Consider the following 23,769-nt stretch of genomic DNA (forward strand, 5'->3'; position numbering starts at 1 on the left):
TTCCAGTTACATCTGAAAATAAATTAGGGTAGGTAAGTAGGGTTTTTAAAAAAAAATATTGTTTAATTTTTACATTGAGTCTTTGGGAGCAAGAGAAAATTGGCAAAAAAACCTTTCGGGTAGGCTTCCTGAAGTTAGTATAAATTTCGGGTGGCCTTTGACTGTTTTCTGCTCTTTGGTTGAGGTTGTTGCCTTCTTGACACATTCTCCATTTACATTTCAATCTTATTCATTTTTTTGTATCAAAAATTATTTGAACTAGATACGCTTTGCAAATTTAATAATACCCCTCCCATAAAAAAAAAAAAAAATAATTAAAACCCATTAAATCACTGATTCAGAATACATATTTTCAAGTGATATCAAAATTTTAAAATCTGCCAAATGGCAATCCATTATTTATGTAAGACTGTTATGATGGTTTGAAGAAGGTGTGAAACTTGAGGAGTTTACTTCATATGAAGTTATATATCAATATCATATACATGCTTGTTGTAAATTATTAATTCTCTTCGTCTATTTGCTATTTATTTAGTGCTTCCCTTTATAGGGTTGCTTCTAGTGGCTTAATTCATTTGCTGTGTCTTCTGTATAATGCTTTTATGCAATATTTACACTTAAAATCTAAAGGAAAAGCAGGATACACATCCTTAAAACAGCAATCCATAAACCTAAAAACATTAAAGCCACCTACCAGTTAACAGAATAAAATTGAGAATGGAAATGGGGAATGTGTCAAAGAGACAACAACCTGACCATAGAACAGACAACAGCAGAAGGTCACTAACAGGTCTTCAATGTAGCGAGAAATTCTAGCTCCCGGTACCATCCTTCAGCTGGCCCATAAACAAATATATACTAGTTCAGTGATAATGAACACCATACTAAACTCCAAAAAGCCTTCAACAATGAATACATGTCTTTATCACATGTCGAGCTCTAAATCTTCTCTTTGTACTGATAAAATCTTAAAATATTTATAAAAGGAACCAGGCTAATAACTTAATAGCCAAAAAATGTTGCGCTGGGAAGTCTACATAAGACTCATCAGTGATGCTCAGATCAGAATATTTATAGAGCCAAACAAGAACAAATTTTAAGAGCATTGAGGGCCCAAATTCCAAAAAGTTGTGCCAAAATACGGCTATGGTAATCTATGCCTGGGATAAGAAAATCCTTAGAATTTCTAAAAATAATCATACTTTTGTAAACAGGAAATTTATAAAAATAACCATATAATGGATATTCATGTCAACACTGAAAACGTCCATCAACCTATTCCACAGAGCCTCCCTCCCCTATACGTTGGTTTTTAAATAGAGGCAAATTAAGTCACTAACTAAAGATTTATATCTATACCTTTGAAACCAAAAGGGAGTTATTCCACTACACTTTCATCATGGAGCAAAAGCTTTGAGATGAGATATAGCCCAGAAACATCCTGAGTTGAAAGACAATTGATAATCTGTAAATTGACCCTATTATCCTAGAAAACAGCTATGAAGTTTAGCGTTAAAAGATGTCAACATGTTTTCATGCTACTCAAGTGAGAATAACCATTGACAATGACCATTCTCAATCTAATAGCTGGAGTGAGTATAACCATTGACAATGACCATTCTCAATCTAATGCTACTCAAGTGAGAATAACCATTGACAATGACCATTCTCAATCTAATAGCTGGAGTGAGAATAACCATTGACAATGACCATTCTCAATCTAATAGCTGGAGTGAGAATAACCATTGACAATGACCATTCTCAATCTAATAGCTGGAGTGAGTATAACCATTGACAATGACCATTCTCAATCTAATGCTACTCAAGTGAGAATAACCATTGACAATGACCATTCTCAATCTAATAGCTGGAGTGAGAATAACCATTGACAATGACCATTCTCAATCTAATAGCTGGAGTGAGAATAACCATTGACAATGACCATTCTCAATCTAATGCTACTCAAGTGAGAATAACCATTGACAATGACCATTCTCAATCTAATAGCTGGAGTGAGAATAACCATTGACAATGACCATTCTCAATCTAATAGCTGGAGTGAGAATAACCATTGACAATGACCATTCTCAATCTAATAGCTGGAGTGAGTATAACCATTGACAATGACCATTCTCAATCTAATGCTACTCAAGTGAGAATAACCATTGACAATGACCATTCTCAATCTAATAGCTGGAGTGAGAATAACCATTGACAATGACCATTCTCAATCTAATAGCTGGAGTGAGAATAACCATTGACAATGACCATTCTCAATCTAATAGCTGGAGATGAAAAATTATCGCTCAAAAGCATCAACACTAAATATAAGAAAATTGTGATAAACAGACTGATTACAAACCAGGGATAAGCCTAAATAGGTTATTGCGACTTAATTTCATCTTAACATCACTTTTCATTAACTTTTTTTACACTGACGACAGATAAGAGGTTTTTGATATAAGTTACTAATTTTCATCTGGATACTAAAGTAAGGTACAAATTATAAGGATAAATCAATATATATAATTCTATGTGGAATACAAAGAGTGCAAAGGTTAAATGCAGATTTACTGCTACTAAAAAAGCTTATATCCCCAAGAGTATATACTATTCTTTGTCATAACTAATATATTATATTCCAGCTCTAACCTAATAATGTTAAAGCACGTTGTGAAATAACCATTTAACTCTCCTTTATGGATTTGTACAATTATGAATGATTACAAAACATAACCTTTATCAGCAATGTACAACCAACTGGTGGTCACTCAGGGTGGTCAGTGCCAAATGGTGTTATTATATCATACAACAGCTGCCAAACTGACCACTCATCAATTAAGGCAATAATTTAATTATATTTTTATATTGTATTAGTTACTGTGAGTTATTGTTTATTACACCAGTTCTCTATGACCATGCAATCATAACCAGACTTTTATAGCATGGCGCTGACTTGGTATATTAAGAAAAACGCTGACTAATTTAACATAGACATGCACTGGGATTGTATTTTTATTTCTTTGTTTACAAAAATATCCTAGTTTCTATTGTTTATTGCAAATTTACACAGAAATAACAGATTTTTCATTGTACTGTTAAATTAGTACTTCCTGTCCGACCAAAATAACAATGATGAGTATAGTATTAGTATATAGCTGACGATAAATCAAAACTGTCAAACTGACAGAGAACATTACAGCCTCACAGTTATATTACTTCTTAATGCAGGTCGAAAATAGAAAGACAGTTCTTAATGCAGGTCTGTATGTTAAAATAGAAAGAAGGATAAATATATATTATCATATATAATTATAGATAGATATAAAAAGAACTAAACTCTCACCCTCTGACTCAACTCTCACAGGGGTAATATATGAGACACAATACTGAAATATTTTTTCATGCAGGTCTGGTCATCAAAATAGAAAGAAGGATAAATATATATTATCATATATAGAACGATATGAAAAGAACTAAACTCTCACCCTCTGACTCAACTCTCACCCTTCTGAATGAACTCTCACAGGAGTAATATATGAGACACAATACAAGTTATTTCCAGAGAACTCATTAGTGATTTATTTAATCCAATATTCAATTTTTATTACCTTATCCATTCTCCCACTTTTTCTACTTGAGGTCTCACATCTCATGCAAATAAGGTATTGGCATTTTGAGTTAATTATTCTAAATTTAACAGTTCATTGAATTCTATAAGAATTTTGTGCATGAGCAATATCATCTATAATTGAATGAAATAAACCCATTGTGTCTAAAATAGAGTTTATATTTTAGTTGCTATTATATTTTTTTGAGAATTCATCCATAATACATCTAATAAATTGAATTACCAAATATTTCAACCAATATATAGATAAAGGGAGATGTGGTGCGAGTGCCTCACTATTCTTTTTAATTCATCTGTTTATACAGTGACACCTGTCTTAAAGATTCAACTAGAGGGAGATCAAAAAAGGGTTCCAATAAGACAGCCTACACACAGGTGGTCTTTTAATAAAGGTTCAAAATACTTGAAATGCACTACCATCTAAAAAAAATGGTCTTATACCTATTGGTGAATATCTGCTGTTGTCTGTTCTATGGTCGGGTTGTAATGTCTCCTTGACACATTCCCCATTTCCGTTCTAAATTCTATCATATTAATCATAGTTTTTTTTATAATACAGGTTGCATGTCTCCTTAAAGTAGGTTAGACTGTATTTGAAATGCTGTATCTTTGTTATCTTTGGAAATATATAAAGACACTCAGTAGCGGATCCAGGGGGAGAGTTCTGGGGGTTGAAACACCCCCTTTTTTTGGACAATCAATGCATTTGAATGGGGACATATAGTTGGAACCCCCCTTTTGAAAATGGCTGGAAATTCCCCTGACACTGATGTGGACTTGTGTGCTCAATCTTTCATTTTTTGCATGGCATTGTCAGTTTTCTGGACGTATGATTTTTGAATGTTCTATAGTAAAAAAATAATCACTTCAAATTATCTTGAATTATACTGTTCAGAGCACCTTATTATATTTTCAACAAAAATACAGATACATTTACAGAGGAAATTTAATTGAAAATCAAAGGCTTTAAACAATATCTTAAAACACATTTACAAAATCTAATGTTAACTACAAGTTTAATACAGTAGAATATTTATTACAGATGTAAACACAGCCCTGATGAGCTTATTATGAGGTATCATTAATGTTATTAACTACATCTGTGTTTTGATGTAACATGCATTACTCCTACTTCTTAATCTTTTTATTCATTGCTTTTATACAATGTTCAAAGGAAAGTCAATTAACACTGCTCCATTTGGTGGGGTCAAAGGTCAAGGATACTTTTAGAAAATAACTACAGAATTCAAATATCATAGTTAAATGTTAGTAACTAAAATCATAAATTCACTCATGGCACATCGCTGAATTTTTTTCGGTGTACTAACATGGATATATACAAGTGGTTACTGTTTAAATGGTGTCAGGGCAGCTTATTGGATTGAATAAAATGGTCTCAGGTCAGGTTATTGGAATAAAATGGTCTCAGGTCAGCTTATTGGATTGAAATGGTCTCAGGTCACCTTATTGGAATAAAATGGTCTCAGATCACCTTATTGGAATAAAATGGTCTCAGGTCAGCTTATTGGAATAAAATGGTCTCAGATCAGCTTATTGGAATAAAATGGTCTCAGATCAGCTTATTGGATTGCAATGGTCTTTGAGGTCAGCTTATTGGAATAAAATGGTCTTAGCAGTCACTGTATGCATGGAATAAAATGGTCTCCGAGGTCAGTATATTCAAATAATGTGATCTCATTTCAGCTTTTTGGAACAACATGGTCTCAGGGGGGCACCTGTCAATTTCTAACCCTGTATGAATAACCTATGTTGTGCGCTACTGGGGGCACATGGTAATTTCTAATCCCTAGTATGACTAATCTTACCTGGGCCCTCACTGCCGCCAACTGAATGTTTGCCATTCTTATTTCATTTCGTTTTCTACACATATCTTCTTGGGTCTCATAAACTTTTGAATAAAGATGATTTGCTAAATTTCTGAAAAATAAAATAATTTAAATGTGTAAACACTCACCTCATTTTCCTCGTTATATTTCATGGGTACCAGATCACTGGTGGTTTTACTTCGTTGTTTATATTTCATACTTCCACTTTTAGATTTAGTACTAGAATTATGAGATCGCCCTCTCATACTGGGAGATTTTTCAACTTTATTCCGTGATTTCATACTCTCCGATCGCGTAAGATCAAGGTCTTTTGGCCTCAGCGCCATTTCTGTCACAATACCACTGTCCTTACTTTCTTGTTTTGAGAACTGGTTGCGTTTATATTCCTGATCGTATTTATTCATAGAAATTTGTCGTTGAAGTTTTGAGCGTGTTTCTTGAGGAGATTTTGGCCTGGTACCTGTTGACATATCACTATTGTTGGTTGGACTTCTCATACCAGTATCGGATACTGGCATTTGTTATTTTGCAAAATTGTCCCGTTTGAAATTGTTTTCATCAATTTTTATTGTGACTAAATTCAATAATCAGCTTCCAGGATAAAACTAATCATCTTTTTCTCATTAATACAATACACATAAGAGTACAACCGTTATGTATAACGTAGGTTGAGAAACGATTTTCTTTTTTTACAATATTAAAAAAAATACAAAATTAAAAGTTTGTATAAATTGTTATTTCCAGGTATGAACAAGTTGCAATTATTATCCACTTTCTACGAAACAATTTAAAAATTAAATACTTTATCAATGTCTTGTAGTACAAACTGTTAACACAATCAAAAGAAATCAGCTGATTAAATCCCTCAAGTCATTAGTCACAAATAATTGGCTTCAAATGATTAAAAAAATCCCACTCTAAATTAACTGAAATTACGAAAACAGAAGCGAAAAAGTAGCAAAATTGTCACAGAGTATTTTTTTTTATCCAATCCAATATCTATCTATCTGTCGTCTGCTGAGCACTCTGTAGATAAGATGTTCCAGGTAGGAGCCTTACAGATGTATAGATATTCTAGTGCCAAAACTGTCATCTGCTAAATATTACCGCTAGAACACAATGTATTGTCTGATTCGTCGTTAACTTTTTCTCTCATTAGCTTCCCCTAAGTCAGTAGGGGATTGCAGACTGTATAGATGTATAGCTTGCTTTGTATGTTTTTATACTCGATTACATTTTTCTGATTTTCTGCCAAAAAATTCTCAATGTTTAAGATTGGTAAATGGTTTCTCTTTCATTTCTGCATATATGTTATCAAACTCTTTGTGCAAACTTTGTTGTTTTAGACATAGTAATAATAACTACTGAGCATAGAAAGGATTATTTAAAATACAATATTTCAACATATCTAAAGATTCTATCAGGTGATTACATAAGTAAAACATAAGTTTATATTTCATTATTTGTAAAATAAATATATATTTGCAATTATCGAGGTAGTAAAAACAAATTCTAGATTTAAAAAAAAAATTCTATCAATGTTCAAAATCATTAAAAATGCATACCCCAATCAGAAAACATCCTTAAACAGGCGGAAAACTGTACAATAATTTAGTTAAATTGATTAGTTTCATAGAAAAATGTTTTGAATAAACAATTGCACAAGCATTAAAACATTCTAGCATGACATGTATTTCCTACAAATATAAAAAATACAATGGACACAATGTCCCATGAAATAAATGAACCGGTGCACTAAGTTCATGTTAATCAATATAATATGTAGGAACAATTGTTATAAAAACTAATTAGTTTGATCATTTATCCAATCAGAGCTAATTAATCAGTAAGGTCAAGGTTAATAAAAACAAGAAATGCACACATTGATTATTGAGATCAAATGTATCCAAAATTGTTATTCAAAGTATGGAGATCAAGATTACAGGTCATTCAAGGTCATATTCCCCCACTGATCAATGGACTAGTATCTGGTCGTTCATGGAATTAAGGATCATAAATGCTAGTAATATGCAGGTTCATTTTAGTCAAATCCCACCTTCCACCTAAGAGTAAGAGGAGGATTATAAGGAAATGCTCCCACCACAGACATCTCATGATTAAGGACATGTCTGATCGTTTTAATTTAAAAACTATTTCATTTGCTTAAAAGTGCAATTTTTGTTGGCTTTGCTCTTTGCAATTTGTAAAGATTAAAAGAATATAAAGGCTGATGACTAAAGAACTACACATACATTTTACTACTGATATTGAGGATATACTCTCTGGTCATAGGTGACTAAAGAACTACACATACATTTTACTATAGCTGATATATACTCTCTGGTCATACCAACATATTACTATTATGGCTCAGAAAACGAGGAAAACATAGATTTTTATGATTATTGATGCTATAAAAGAAAGACATTCAAAATGCAATAATGATAGAGAAATTACTATGTAATGTATTGAAGATCTATTGAAACTACCGATTTATAGAAAACATAAGGTGAAATAAACAAATGCCAACTACTAGCGCCCTCTGTGATAGCGGTATGTTTTTAGTGATCTATAACAGATGAGAGGTGATTTGTAGAGAGAGCTGAGGGATTGATTAACTTTAACTTAATTAGAACTCTGACCATTTGATCAAACATCTGTGTCACATCTGTGTTATTCTTCAATGAATTACAAACTTGTTGACTTTTATCTCCTTAATATTTATATATTACAAACTTGTGGACATTATCTCCTTAATATTTTTATATTAACCAGAACATTAACTCATTCTGATGCTTATTAAGGTCAGACAGAATATTAAATACAAATGATATCAAAGTTCTTATATATTGTGATTGATTGCTTATTGTCCAGTGGAAAATATTTCCTGCATATTTTGCATGAGATATATAGTGATATTTTGAGGATATGATAACTTCCCTAACTAAAAAAATAATATTTTAGGTTATACATTTGGTAGAATTTAAAAGAAAAGTAAAACAAAAAATATTCAACTAAATTTTTTGATTGATGTTGTTCAGTTGCAAATGTTTCCTCACATGTACACAGGCAATTTTTTTCAACGTGATTTTAACACGAGAATCATGTGATATTCACGTTGTCCACACAACGTGAGTAGAACGTGAAACGAGCAGAAACGTAATATTCACGTTGTGAGCACAAACGTGACAAAACGTTGTTCACACGTGATATTCACGTTGTGTATAATGCCACATGATATCAACGTGATAATACAATGTGATATTCACGTTTAATATATACCACGTGATATAAACGTGATAATACAACAGGACATTTATGTGAAGCAGCCATTTGGAAAAAATGAAATATTGTCTTTGTTGTACTTTTTGACATATCATGTTTTTCTTGGTCATCTCTATTTGAAGATAATTCTCTGGTTCTTTATCTTAAAAGTATGTCAACAGTGAGTTAAACATCAATAAATTATCTTGTAGGTTATAACTGATTATCAGCTACCTGATATGCATGTTTAATGTACCTGTTATCATCCTGAATATGTATGTAATATTTGCAGCTGGATGTTAAGCATACATCAAAACTTAACTATCATTACAATATATTTTAATCCAAATCTTATTTTCAATGTTTGAAAGGAAATTGAATTCAAAATTGTACAACAAATTATGCATAACTAAATGTATACCAAACAACATTTCAATACAAACAAACTAGTTTACAATGTCCGTTCTTTAATTTCCTCAATGCTCTTTAACTTTGTACTTGTTTGGCTTTATAAAATATTTTGATATGAGTGTCACTGATGAGTCAAGATTGTGTAGAGGAAACGTGTGTCTGACGTACTAAAATATAATCCTGGTATCTTTGATAACTATTAAGAGTTATGTCCCTTGTATGTTTAACATGATCTAAAAATAATCAGCTTATGACTAAAAAATTGTCCCTATCAAATACATATATTACTAAATGTTAAATAAGAAAAAAACACTTTCCAACTTGAAATTCAATTATATTTATATTTAAGAATATGTTAAACAGTTCACATTCGATAAGTTATAATTACTGAAATAGTAACAAATAATATTTGAATGTTCTATCTTCTAAAGGCTCCACTCTTTGATTTCTTCTTCATCTGAAAGGATAAAAAAAAAATCTATTTATTGTTATAAGTATTATCTTATATTAGCATACATAATGAAAGCTTTACTAGTATTTTAATTCTAATATGAATGTTGCTGTTGCTTAAATGTAAACAACAATGTGAGGGCTGTTCCAAAAATAAAAGTAGATAAGGGGGAGAAAGGCACTTTTTATTTGTTCGTGCATACATTTTAATTTGGGTATTTCATTTAAATGTTCAAGCAGTGTTCTTAAATAACCACCACCCATCAAATTTTAATAAAAGTTCTTGGAAACAGTCCTATTAAAATTCTCAATTGATCCAGCTTTCGGTAAATGGAAGTACTCTCAGATCTTTACTTACTGTCTTTTTGTTGTTGGATGTACAATTACAAATCCATGTCCACTTTGTATTTTTGTTATATTTGTATTTCTATTTGTATCCATCTTATATTCTGTATGTATGTGCCTGTCCCAAGTAAGGAGCCTGTAGTTCAGTGATTGCTGTTTGTTGCTGTGTTACATAATATTTTTTTTTATTGTTTGGTACATAAATAAGGCTGTCAGTTTTCTCAATTGAATTCTTTAAAGTTTGTGATTTATCATGTAGCTGACTGTGGTATGGGCTTTGCTAATTTTTGAAGGCTATACAGTGACCTATAGGTCATATTTTCTGTTTTATTTGGTCTCTTGTGATCAGCTTACGCTCAGGATTACATTTGAATATATCACAACCAAGGCCATGTGTAAATTTCCAACAAGTCTATGGATTCCATGAATTATTTCTTAAATAAAAAAATGTTTAACCACAGGCTGAACTATATATATAGACAACTATACATTATGGATTTTTTTCATTGTTATGGATATACAGTAGCCCATAATTGCTCACATCCACTTTATTTGAACTTTGGTGGATAGTTGTCTCATTGGCATTCATACCTTATCTTCTCATTTTAATCATTTCTATTATAGCCTGTTTTATTCAACTTATCAGAATCTAAATAAGTGCATTTTGTATTCTATTTTCAAAAGTGTACACAAACTAGAGGCTCCAAAGAGCCTGTGTCGCTCACCTTGGACTATGTGAATATTAAACAAAGGACGCATTTGAATTCATGACAAGATTGTGTTTTGGTGATGGTGATGTGTTTGAACATCTTACTTTACTGAACATTCTTGCTGCTAACAATCATTCTATCTATATTGAACTTGGCCTATTAAAGTTTCAGTCAAAAGTTAGTTAAAATATACAAATTATATGAAAATTGTTAAAAATTGACTATAAAGGGCAATAACTCCTTATGGGGTCAATTGACCATTTAGGTCATGTTGACTTATTTTAAGGTCTTACTTTGCTGTACATTGTTGCTCCTTACAGTTTATATCTATCTATAATAATATTCAAGATAATAACAAAAAAAGGCAAAATTTCCTTAAAATGACTAATTCAGGGGCAGCAATCTAACAGCACTTTGTCCGATCCATCTAAAAAATTTCATGGCAGATAGATCTTGACCTGATAAACAATTTTATTCCCTGTTAGATTTGCTCTAAATGAATTGGTTTTTGAGTTATAAGCCAAAAACTGCATTTTACCCCTATGTTCTATTTTTAGCCATGGCGGCCATCTAGGTTGGTTGGCCGGGTCACGCCACACAGTTTTTAAACTAGATACCCCAATGATGATTGAGGCCAAGTTTGTTTAAATTTGGCCTGATAGTTTCAGAGAAGATTTTTGTAAAAGATTACCAAGATTTATGAAATATGGTTAAAAATTGACTATAAAGAGCAATAACTCCTAAAGGGGTCAACTGACCATTTTGGTTATGTTGACTTATTTGTAGATCTTACTTTGCTGAACATTATTGCTGTTTACAGTTTATCCCTATCTATAATAATATTCAAGATAATAACAAAAAACAGCAAAATTTCCCTAAAATTACAAATTCAGGGGCAGCAACCCAACAACGGGTTGTCCGATTCATCTGAAAATTTCAGGGCAGTTAGATATTGACCTGATGAACATTTTTACCCCGTCAGATTTGCTCTAAATGGTTTGGTTTTTGAGTTATAAGCCAAAAACTGCATTTTACCCCTATGTTCTATTTTTAGCCGTGGCGGCCATCTTGGTTGGTTGGCGGGGTCACGCCACACAATTTTTTAACTAGATACCCCAATGATGATTATGGCCAAGTTTGGATTAATTTGGCCCAGCAGTTTCAGAGGAGAAGATTTTTGTAAAAGTTAACGACGCCGGACGACGCCGGACGCCAAGTGATGAGAAAAGCTCACTTGGCCCTTCGGGCCAGGTGAGCTAAAAAGTTGTGGTTGGTTTTAAATATTCTAAAACAATAGAAATTCAAACAATGACATAACATTATTTTAATTTTTGTGTACAAACAATAAGATTATCCATAATCCTTTAGATTCTGAAATGATTTCTTATTTCTTCTTTCCTTTTTTAATATGTACAATAAACACTTCAGATATAATTACTTACAAGTTCACCTATCAGCAAAAAAGCTTCCTTTTATAGTCTGACTTGAATAGTGAGGGTGTTGCCTAGCATCTGTTTTACTATGAAGCTGTAAATAAAAAAAAAATACATCAGATAATGACTGAGATTGTCAATATGTGCTTAAGAACAGGATTGAAACAGAGCAATAAGGAGAAAAAAGGGAAACATTCACCTGGAATTTTTAACTATTTTTTATAAATCTCAATGCTTTGAGCCTTCCATTTAAATCTTTGTCAATGAATGAATAAATGGTTCATAAAATAAAACAAGGTCAAGAAAAGGATTATGTTATACAGTTTTTAAGATCAAAATGAAATTCTAGATATTCCTCAAGGTACTGAGCATCAGTTTCAGATTGCTGTTAACTTTTTATGTCAATTTAGCTTTTAAGCTATTGTTGCTGTCAACATGGTAAAGTCCACAATTACTGGACAGTCATAACTTTAGATTTCAATTTTGAATGAGCTGTCAATAATAAAATTGAAAATGGAAATGGGGAATGTATCAAATAGACAACAACCTGACCATAGAAAAAACAACAGCAGAAGGCTATTTATGAATTACTGAAACTCTCAATATTCAATCATCTTTGAATGCAAGTAAATAAATAACCTGCAGTATGAAGGATATAATCATTATTTGTTTATGGGTCGTAACAACATTATTGAACAATGTAGCCAAAAAAATGTATACACTTGTTTGCTCTCTCCTGGCAGAAAGATAAAGTAGATTATGCTGTATGGGCTTTGCTCATTGTTGAAGGCCGTACAGTCACAGTGACCTATGGGAAAAAGTCAAAGGTGTTAATTTCTGAGTCACTTACTCATTTGGTCTCTTGTGGAGAGTTATCTCAATGGCAATCATACCACATTTGTTTTTTATAGAATATACATAGATAAAATAATTGTATTTTTTTCTTTTTCTTATATCTTATTATTAACAGATTATATACAACATGTTCTAAACTTAAATGATGCTTTATCAAACAAATTTTGACTCTTATCATTACTTTTATACCAAAAAAATGACCCCCCCCCCCCAAAAAAAATAAAATAAATAATAATCTAAGGAAATGGAAAGTAAGACAGAAAATATAACTTTATCCTATTGTGACCTAAACATAAAATTATTTTTTTTAGTATACTTGAATAGGAAATGTTTTCTTGTTTTACTATAAAATTACCTTCAGGTTAACTTGATTACAACCAAAATTCTTCATACTTCTATAGTGTGATTCTGAAGCACCGCTAGAGTATTATGTCTTCTATTCATCTTACATATATATTTGCCTCAAAATCAGATTTCATTTTCTGGAAAAAAATAATTATATTCAAATACTTGTTAATTAACATAAAATTTAATACACATATTACATGTTGCCTCCTTCTACTGACTGAAAAACAAATGTCACATTCTCATCTTTAGTAATGTTGATATTATGAATATTTTATATCATTAAAGATTGGCATCATTGCCCAGGGATTTTATACTGCGAGACTTAAATACTTTTTTGTCTGTATATAAAAAAAATGCTTTTTTTCTTCTCTCTTTATTTTACATTCCTTTGTTATTAATTGATATTAAATTAAGAGACTTAATTGACTAGGATTGTCAGTTCCTTATAAAAGTCTTAGTTTTCTCCACTAATAAAAACAGGATGCTACAAAATAGCACCAATGTGTTTAAAGTGGCACTCAATATCTCAATTACTTTTTAGTATGAGGAAATAAAGACATCAATGAATCAATAAATGTCAAGTGTGTTGAAAATAAAATAAACAGCTGCAATAGGAATGCACGATTGTAAGCCCTCCAATTCATATCAATTATGTTTAAAGTATAGAATGAAATATTGTAGAAGGCAGTACATTTTTTTTTAGAGCATACTATTTTGTTAAATGCATAACATTTAATAGAATGGAATAAGTGCATACATATAGTTGGAACTTTGCTGAATTGTCCTTCTAACATTAACCTGGACTTCTCCCTCTGTCATTTTCTATTCATGTCAGGAATTTACAAACAGATCCTCCATAATCAAGACTTCATTCAAGACCTGCTTAATAACTGTCATATAAAAAAAATTGCATAAATATTCAGCATTTCATTTACAGTTATACACATACAGTTATTGTCATAGTCTGATAAAAATTTAAAGGAAAATTACAGTGACTACCTTAACATGCTTAAGGCATCTGTAGCCATGCATGTTGCAATTTGGGCATAACATAATTTGATTTCAACCAAATTTGTGTGATAAATAATGAGACAGTGAAAGTTAATTGCCTGATAACTCAAGTGTCATTCTGTGAACAATCTTGACATGTATCATCATAATCATGTATATTAAATTGTTTGTATCATCATAATCATGTATATTAAATTGTTTGTATCATCATAATCATGTATATTAAATTGTTAAAGGAAAGGAGTTAAATGTTCAGTATGCGACAAGCATGGCAAGTGAAGTTTATATACCACTCCAGATAGATCCAGATGGATCAGTGTTATTCATGTACATGTATATCATAACCTGCAGAAGGCCTCCTGTATTTGAGTTTTTGCCAGATATTCAGATTCCTCTGGCTTAATTCATGATATTCCAAAATAAAAAAAAATCCTCATAACCTAGCTCTACTTTTCTTTTCATAATCAATGATATGGTGCATGTGCACGTGCATATTACGCCCTATGTGTATCTTCCTCCATGTATTTTCCTTCATGAATCATGTACTTTAATTTTGTTTTTGCTGTTACAATTGAGGTTGGGGATGTTCGGGTAAGTGATATTTCGTGATATATATTGTGATATTTCTTACGGGTGTGGAGAGTAAACCCCACAGGCACATTGACAAAAACAAGTGCCTGCGCCAGCCCGTGGTCATTTTCTTTCAAAAATTGCACAAGCACTTATTCTGTCAACGTTGGGTTTACTATCCACAAATGTACGAATTGATTTTTCGTAAGTGGGTGGATAGTAAACCCCACATTGTCTCATTGACAAAAACAAGTGCCTATGTATTTTTGTGATCATTAATATTGGTCAGTCTTCATGATGCACTCGTAAAAATCATACCCCCCAGACACTTATAAATGTTGTTGTGACAGTAAAATTTAAATAAAAAATGACACACAACTCACATACCAAATATATGATTTAAATTTAAGAAATTCAAAATTTTGGTTTGATGACTGACAGGTTTTTTCAAATTTTCGGCCTGTCAAGTTTTTTATGCAGACTGCCTTTGTTCTGGGATTTGTATATTATAATTTACGACTGTACACATGCCTTTAGAACGTGTTTGTGAAAAATATACCTGATATATATGTCTCCAAAAGCTGTATTACTCTCCGTTTCCAGTATTGTTGTGTCAATATTCATGTTGTCTGGCATAGACGCTCGTTTCCGTGAACCGTACGGGATAATTATCTGAGATACGAAGCACATCAATTCTCATTTAAACTGCATTTATCGATTGCATTTCATATTCAAACCTTCAAAATATTGATTAAATTTAAAATCTTAATCATTTTATGCTACCAGCTTAAAAACAAAACAATGTTAATAAATTGATTCCTCTTCTGGGTTACACACCGATTCCGAAATTTATCAAGGTGCGCGGTATTTCCCGCGGTTATTTTTAGCATCCTTGTCCATGTGGTACCCGTTTCTGTATTTACAACTGACAGTCTGTGTACTAATAACGCAACTTTAGCAGTAAAAAAAACCCACTCTGGTATACTATACTGCGTACACGTGAATTTAATAATTAGCAGTGGCCAGTGCAGGTAAGTTCAATAAAATTACCGTGTTTTTTTTTCTTTCTTTCTGACCCCCCCCCCCTAATTTGCCTTTTATAGTTTAAGGTTCATCATAAGGAATTGAAAAATATGGCCGTGTTTACACATCAAAAATTACTATGAGTACAGACAAACTGGTACATCCAGGAAAGTTTTAAGGCATAGCAGGAACTAGATATATATAAAAGTTATATGAAGTCTACGTTTCAGAAAATTAAAAACTTACCTGGATTTTGATGTCCATTTTTTTCCAGTCTGCAGAAGATAGCAAAATAAACAAACACCCGAGTTTCATTTGATACGGTCCACTCAGTTACACAGTTTAAACCTGTTAAATCACCTATTGTTTACAGGTGTCTATTGTCCATCTATTGTCTATTTAAATCAATACTACTCACAACATTGATTATATGAGGGGAGCTTCTCAATCGTTTTCACGACTTAGTTAATTTTTGCACCTTCTGCAGGAAGAAAAAAAATGGATAGCAAAATCTGGAAAAGTTTATAATTTTCTGAAACATAAAATGCATTTAAAATTTATATATCTAGTTCCTGCCATCCCTTAAAACTGTTGCAGGTGTATAGGTTAGTCTGTACTCAGAGTAAAATTTGGGGTGTAAATATGGCCATTTTAGCCAAAAGGTTATGATGAACCTTAAGAAATAGCACCCTCACTTAACACAAACTCGATGAGACACAAGTCAAGCATATTTACGAACTATTTTCCATACTCAGTGGTGGATCCACAAATTTTGATAAAAAAGCGGGGGAAAAGGGGGTGCATATTGCATGACTATTTGCCTTCTTCTCGAAAGGAGTAGATCAGTTAAAATTTCCAGACAAATCCTAAGACTACTATATTTGATCTGTGTTAATATAATAAAAATGAAGTTAAAGTCTGTTTGATTTATTCATAGATTAGGTCGGACATATACTTATTTAAATTAGTAGATATTTCATATAGGACAGAAACTTTTTTTAAGAGAGAAATATATATGAATCAGAGGCGGATTTAGGGGGGGGCAGGGGGCCCGGGCCCCCCCTTTTTGGGAAAAAAAATTGGTTGCTTATATAGGGAATCACTGAAGCGTGACTGGAGTGGGCCCCCTCTTAGGCCAGTCAGTGGGCCCCCACTTATGAAAATTTCTGGATCCGCCACTGTGAATTGCACCGGACCCAACCCCCCAATAAATATTGACCTGTCCCTAAGGTTAATAAGGCTTTTACCTTTATATTGGGTAGGTATAATTAGTGGTAAACAATTAGTTGTCTTTTCTTCTATATGTATATCCTTCCATGGAACTTCACATTTTATGTACTTTTATTTTCAACTGAAGCATTCGGATTTTAGAGAAATAGAATTCATTTTATGAGCTTTGAACAGCAATCTTTTATTTGATGTTTAGCCTAAACATTTATGACATTACTACAAACTTTTAAGGTACATGTAAAAACTATTTAAAGTTATAATTCTATTGTGTAATAAATATTATTAACCAAACAATATTATCATTATCATGATTATAAAAATGAAAGATATTTTCCATCAATTGAATAATTTGATATATCTTTTAGGGATACAACAAGTCTGCAAGTCACTAGATATAAATGGACAGAGAAAATTATTGAGGAGATCATTGGGGAAAAAACTCAACAAAGGAAATGTACTTTAAGGAGGAGAAGTGAAAGAAGCAGGTATTATATACTTGATTAACTTGGCTGTAACAATCAAACCATTGAGATAAATGTCTATATTTCAATAAATCAGCATGCAAACAAACAACAAAATCAGTAGAGGCATCTGTTAGTTAATACAAAGACATCAATATAAGTGTCAATACAAATGTCAAAACAAATGTCAAAAAAAGAGGAAGTAGTACGATTACCAATGAGACAATTCTACTTAAGAGAACAAAGGATACAGACATTAATAACTATTGATTTGGCCTTCAACAATGAGTAAAACCTGTACTGCATAGTAATCTTTAAGTTTATAAATAAATATATAAAATTTCACAGAATGACAAATGTAAAATAATACGACTGTCTTTGTTCATGAATATTATATGTACATGTATCTTAGATACATGTATCTTAGATACATGTAGCCAAAAATCTCTTTTTAAAAATGACATTCATTGAACCTCCAAAAAATATTTTCTTCATCCTCATTTGTTTTTCATTAGTTCTATTTTCAAATCCCTTAAATAAAGTTTTTATTCTTATATTATTCATGATATATTTATAAAACCTTGCAACCATAATGATATTATGGTATGGCATCGTCGTTCAAAGACTTGTTTCCAGGCAATAACTTTAGTAACTAAATGGATCTTTATAAAATTGTACCACATGGTTCCATACCCCAAAAGGAGGTTGGGTAGGGGTTATGGCTTAAAAGTTTATAAACAAGGGGCCAAAAACAATACATTTGTACTTCTTTTCTTGACCAATACATGTATAACTTTTCTTATGTTTGTAGGGAAAATTGGCGGAGTGTAACATCTATTAGCAATAAAAAGAGGAGATAAAGCAGTAAATCATTATGACTGTGCAAAGAAGATATCTGAATATGAAATGAGTTTATTTCAGTTAAAAAGACTTGTTACAGAATGTTCCTCTTGTAATTTTATTGAAGACCAGACCATTGTCAACTTTAAGTAAAGGAAGATAATAAAATATTGAAGAGGAAAGGAAGGAAAAGACTTAATTATCAAAGAGCATAACAAAGCATAATTCAGAATAACTCTTGTGAAGGAATAATATTGTACAGTAAACAACATACAATAACATATTACAATTTCATTTTTGGGAATTGCTGAATTTTTATGCTGTACTTTCAAAACTTTGGTTGCAGTACAGGAGTCTGTTTTCTTTTAAATATTAATAAAACTTCAGAATTTTAAACTTTTGCTTTAAATCATGCAACACTAGTGATAATAACTGTACATTAGTCATTTAAGTCTTGTTTGACTTGAAAGTAAAGTTACATAGATATAGGAAGATGTGATGTGAGTGCCAATGTATATAATACTACTTTTCTTGTGACAGTAATTTGAAGGTAAAATTTATATGATTTATGATGCACATTCATTACCTTATATCATGTATATATTCATTGATACATGAACATCAAACAAGGTTTTTTCATGGCCAATGAACAAACAACCTGCACTTATATAAGTAATACATGTGATATTGATATAAATTTATATCACAATCATGTGAAAAAATAGACATGTAAATAACACACTTTTTACATGTTAAAATAAGGTTGAAAAATCTACATGTGAAATTAACACAATTTTTACACATTAAAATCACGTTAAAAAATTTACATGTGAAATTAACACAATATTTACACGTTCAAATCACGTTAAAATATTTACATGTGATAATAATGTTATATTTCAACGTGAATATCACGTGATCAGATAAAAACGTGATTTTCACGTGAGAATATCATGTTTATAAAATACACGTGATATAAACGTTTATCCGGTGTGATATACACGTGGGAAAAACGTTATTCTCACGTGATGAGCACAAACGTGAAACACACGTTGGAAAAAATTGCCTGTGTATATTAAGGAGAATCAGGATTAGAAATTAGAGACTTTATTTGAGTCAATTTGAACACAAGATAAATTAGAACACAACTTTATCCATGAAATTAAATTAAAACAAGAATGTGTCCATAGTATACAGATGCCCCATCCACACCAGGCCTGTAGCCAGGAATTTCCAAAGGGGGATAATTTGGACTCATGAACTCGACTTTAACAGTCACAATTTGAACAGAACCTTGACTTTAACAGTGCTTTTTTGGTTTCAAGGGGGGGGGGGGAGAGGTTTGTCCGAACCCCCTGGCTATGTGTATGCACACTATCATTTTCTCTGTTTAGTTACTAAACTTTAGTGGACCCATGAAAATGGGGTAAAAATTCTAATTTGGCATTAACATTAGAAATATCATATCATAGGGAACATGCTTCAAGTTGATTTGACATCAACTTCCTCAAAAAATTACCTTGACCAAAAACTGTAACCTGAAGCTGGACATACGGATGAACAAACAGACTAACAAATGAACAAAAGGACACACAGACCAGAAAACAGAAAAACAGCAAGGACACAGAGAAATACTTTATCTATGTAATTTGTATGCCAAAATGAATTCAATACTGTTAGTAAAATTAGAATCAAACATCTTGAAGTAGAACCAGGAAGTATGAAACAGACATCCCGTATAAAATACCACTTTTATCATAAAGAAACAAAACCAAATCAAACACGCATGGCACAATCACTAAAGATGAAAATAAATTAAAAAAGTAAAATAAAAACCACGTTAGGCATCCCCTGTGATCCATTGTTTATAGATTGGGAGAGAATTATGTTGCTGATTGTGAAGAGACGATTGGTTTTTTCCTCATTTCAAATGTCATGTTTTTGCCTCCGGTTAAACCATCTAAATCATGACTGAAATAAATGTAAAACTTTCGCCTACAAAATTTGTCATATCTTACACAGAGATAATAGATCTAAAGTCAGGAAAAAATTACTTGGCTCCTCTATTTGCTGACAATAATTTAGTTGGAAATCAATTGCATTAATTATTCATAAATAAAAGATGGTAGTTAAATAAAAGACAGCCAGCAAACTAACAATATAATGTATTTCCAAATAATCTGTTACAAAATATTTGAAATTTTACAGATACTGAAAACCTTTTTCTTTCTAATACAATGAATATTTTTCTTAATTGTTTTGTAGTTGGGTTGGTATTTCATTGACCTTTAACCTACATTTGTTTTAAATCATCAAAAGTCAAACAAAATGAAAAAAACACTATTGGTTCAAGTGTGTATCAGCAATTCAGTGTGTGTAAGCTGTTTCACTGTGTTGAAGACCTATTGGTGGCCTTCTACGGTTTTCTCCTCTTTTGGTCAGGTTGTTGTCTCTTTGACACATTCCCCACTTCCATATTTTCAATTTTATTTAGATATCTATCTATTGTAGAAGACTACGTGCTACCATCTAGACGTCATGTGGGTTTGTTGGTGTGTTGCTGTCTAATTCGTGAATATCCAACATCTTCTTTAATAATAATACAAAATTTATTGCTATTATCAACCTCAGTAATTATTATGACCAATGTGCCCTAGGATCCCAAATCTTCTTATACTTTAAACTCAGAAATCATTGCAATGTTTTTATAAATGTGAATAATGTAAATGGGTGATGATAGCAATAATAAGAACTTGCATTTTGATAGTGAATACATAAATCTGTTTATATCAGTTTTTTTCTGCAATTGCAATAATCAATCTTGCATTTTTATCTTATCTCCAAAAATCGCAATAACAAATGCACTATCTAATTTCTGAATTTACAGCATTCATATCCAATTTATTGTTGTTCTCTACTTAAGTAATCGTTATGGCCAATTAACACTCAGACCTCAACTTCAGTAATCGTTATGGCCAATGAACACTCAGACCTCAACTTCAGTATTTGTTGCGGCCAATGAACGCTTAGACCTGATATACACAAGGACATGTATTACAATCTACAGTAGACAACAAATACAGCAGATATTAATGGTATCAGATTATATCTTGGCCAATTCATTTACGATCTACAAACTGACAAATTACTGCAACATGAAATTGACCATAATCTGAGGATTACTAAAACATCATGTTTAGATGAAAAGTACCAAGAAGTAACACCATATTTACATAACTGGTGACAAACATCTATCCTGGGATGATTTTCTCAAGCTCCAAAATAACAGTTATAATTGTTATATGTATAATAACCACAAAATTCATTCACATAATACGTAACAGGAATAAATGGCTAAGTATTTATTTCTCATTAAAATGTTTTTCTGATTTTGTCAGTTCAAATAAATAAAAATAATTACAAAGCCTTCAACAACAGCTTCAATTTGAAATAACTCTAATTTTGTTATTGTCCATTAATTGATCTGTAATTTTCATGTTTGTTTATAAATTTGTTTGTATTTCACAAAATGTTAAACCCATTATTTTGTTTTCTCAAAAGTATTGTATTTTTAGCCTTATTCAGTTTGAATATAGAAAGCAAATATTGGAATTTGGAAAGCCCTTGTGTGGGACATGATAAAGTTTTCCTGTCAAGTGAGTCTTGTCATGAGATAAAAGCTCCAATCATATGTTTTTTTTTATTCAACTTAGCCAATTACTAATAGCCTTTGACATGACAGTTATTCTATTCAAGAAATGCTAGAGTGAGGCAAACCAATGAAATATGTTGATTTTTGGTTTGACCATAATTTATAACTTTCAATTAGGTTTTTATTAGTGTCTAACCTATAAAATTACATAATTTCAAGTTTTTAAAAAATTAATATTGCATTTTTCGTGAAAATATAGACATAAGCTTAATTTGCTTGTCCCTATAAGTACACATTAGTATCTAATTGTGTAATAAACTGGTTGAAAATCCTGATTGAAGATTCTAAGGGCATGCTGAGAAACTATATAGCTATAGATGATTATAAAAATCAAAATCATAAAACTTGAAATTTTAACATGGAAATTGGTTAATCCTTTCAAGTCATTAATTTTTAATTAGCACTCAATGAATATCTTATTTTACTGTTTTTATGCTATTATATAGTGTTTTCCAGTATAATATTGTTATGTATTGACAAAAATAAAATTAAGAATGGAAATGGGGAATGTGTCAAAGAGACAGCAACCCGACCAAAGAAAAAAACAACAGCATGCATGTTTATATAAAGAAGAAGATGTGGTATGAGTGGCAATGAGACAACTCTCCATCCAAGTCACAATGTATAAAAAATCAATAAAAATAGGCCAAAGTACTGCCTTCAACAAGGAAACTTGACTATTACTGAACAGAAAGCTGTAAAGGACCGATAACAATTTAAACAGGAAAACCAATGGTCTAATCTATATAAAAAAAAGAAAATTTTTGTTTTGTAGATTCACCTTTTTGTGTAAAAGAAAAAGGTCTTTTTATCTAAAAGCAAAATCAACTAAGGATATTTGAGTGAATTCCAAAGGAGTAGGGGCTTTAATGGCCTAAAATGGCCCCAGATTTACAAGATAATAAAAATTCTAACAGAGAAGATTTTTCTCCATAAATTATTAGAATACGAGTAAATGATTTAAAAAAAATGTTTTTATTTAACTAAAAAAGGTTCAATGACGTCACAATGGTAGGTGCAAATGACGTCATTATTGGGAAAATAAGCAAAAATAGCGAAAATTTGATGGTTTTTCTAAATTTTGACCACCGCACCATGCTTGCACCAATTAGAAATTTTAACATTTTGACAAGTTCATACATATCAAACTTCGGATAAAAAATCTTTTTGGTGCAAGGTTGGTGCGATAGTTTATTTTATATTTTTCATAACCAAGCGGAGCAATAAAAAGCTGAAATTTGCCTTCCGAATTGGACCTTTTCATCTTACAAAGTTTAGTTTATACATTTTTATGCCTATAGAAACTTTTTTTTTGTTTATGAATGTAAAGTGTGTTCCTAATTATATTTCCGTAAGTTTATCAAGTTAAATTTCTTTAAAAAAATCAGACAGCAATGAACTTCATGTGTAAGGCAGTCAATAACAACTTTGAGGACATTTTGTTTTAATTATGAAATTTCAGATAGACCTTCAATATAACAAAACCTGTACATTTCTGATGTTTTTGCTAATTATCAATTCAAAATTTGTTGTTTGAATGGGGCAATCTTCTCTCTCTGGTATTAGGTCAGATCCATGATTTATGTGACGAAAAAAATGGGAGGGGGGGGGGGGGGGGGGGGGGTATT

General features: G+C 31.5%; 1 protein-coding gene and 2 long non-coding RNA genes across 6 annotated transcripts in view; 1 reads left to right on the forward strand and 2 right to left on the reverse strand.

Annotated features, from left to right (window-relative positions):
• LOC134684281 (nostrin-like) overlaps window positions 1–23,769 on the reverse strand; it is a 159,541-nt gene that overhangs the window by 55,379 nt on the left and 80,393 nt on the right. For all 4 annotated transcript variants that reach the window (XM_063543564.1, XM_063543565.1, XM_063543566.1 and 1 more), the window contains one exon: window positions 5,458–5,569. In XM_063543564.1, coding sequence (XP_063399634.1) covers window positions 5,458–5,569 — 112 coding nt within the window. The remainder of the gene's footprint in view (window positions 1–5,457; window positions 5,570–23,769) is intronic.
• LOC134684279 (uncharacterized) lies at window positions 9,475–15,670 on the reverse strand. The gene is made up of 5 exons (XR_010101230.1): window positions 15,435–15,670; window positions 14,052–14,184; window positions 13,302–13,428; window positions 12,101–12,185; window positions 9,475–9,610 (listed from the first exon to the last, which is right to left on the reverse strand). It is a non-coding gene; the product is annotated as an uncharacterized LOC134684279 (long non-coding RNA).
• On the forward strand, window positions 15,710–18,825 carry LOC134684280 (uncharacterized). The gene is made up of 3 exons (XR_010101231.1): window positions 15,710–15,906; window positions 17,494–17,613; window positions 18,401–18,825. It is a non-coding gene; the product is annotated as an uncharacterized LOC134684280 (long non-coding RNA).

The sequence above is a fragment of the Mytilus trossulus genome, chromosome 9, assembly GCF_036588685.1.
Source record: "Mytilus trossulus isolate FHL-02 chromosome 9, PNRI_Mtr1.1.1.hap1, whole genome shotgun sequence".
Classification (NCBI taxonomy): domain Eukaryota; kingdom Metazoa; phylum Mollusca; class Bivalvia; order Mytilida; family Mytilidae; genus Mytilus; species Mytilus trossulus.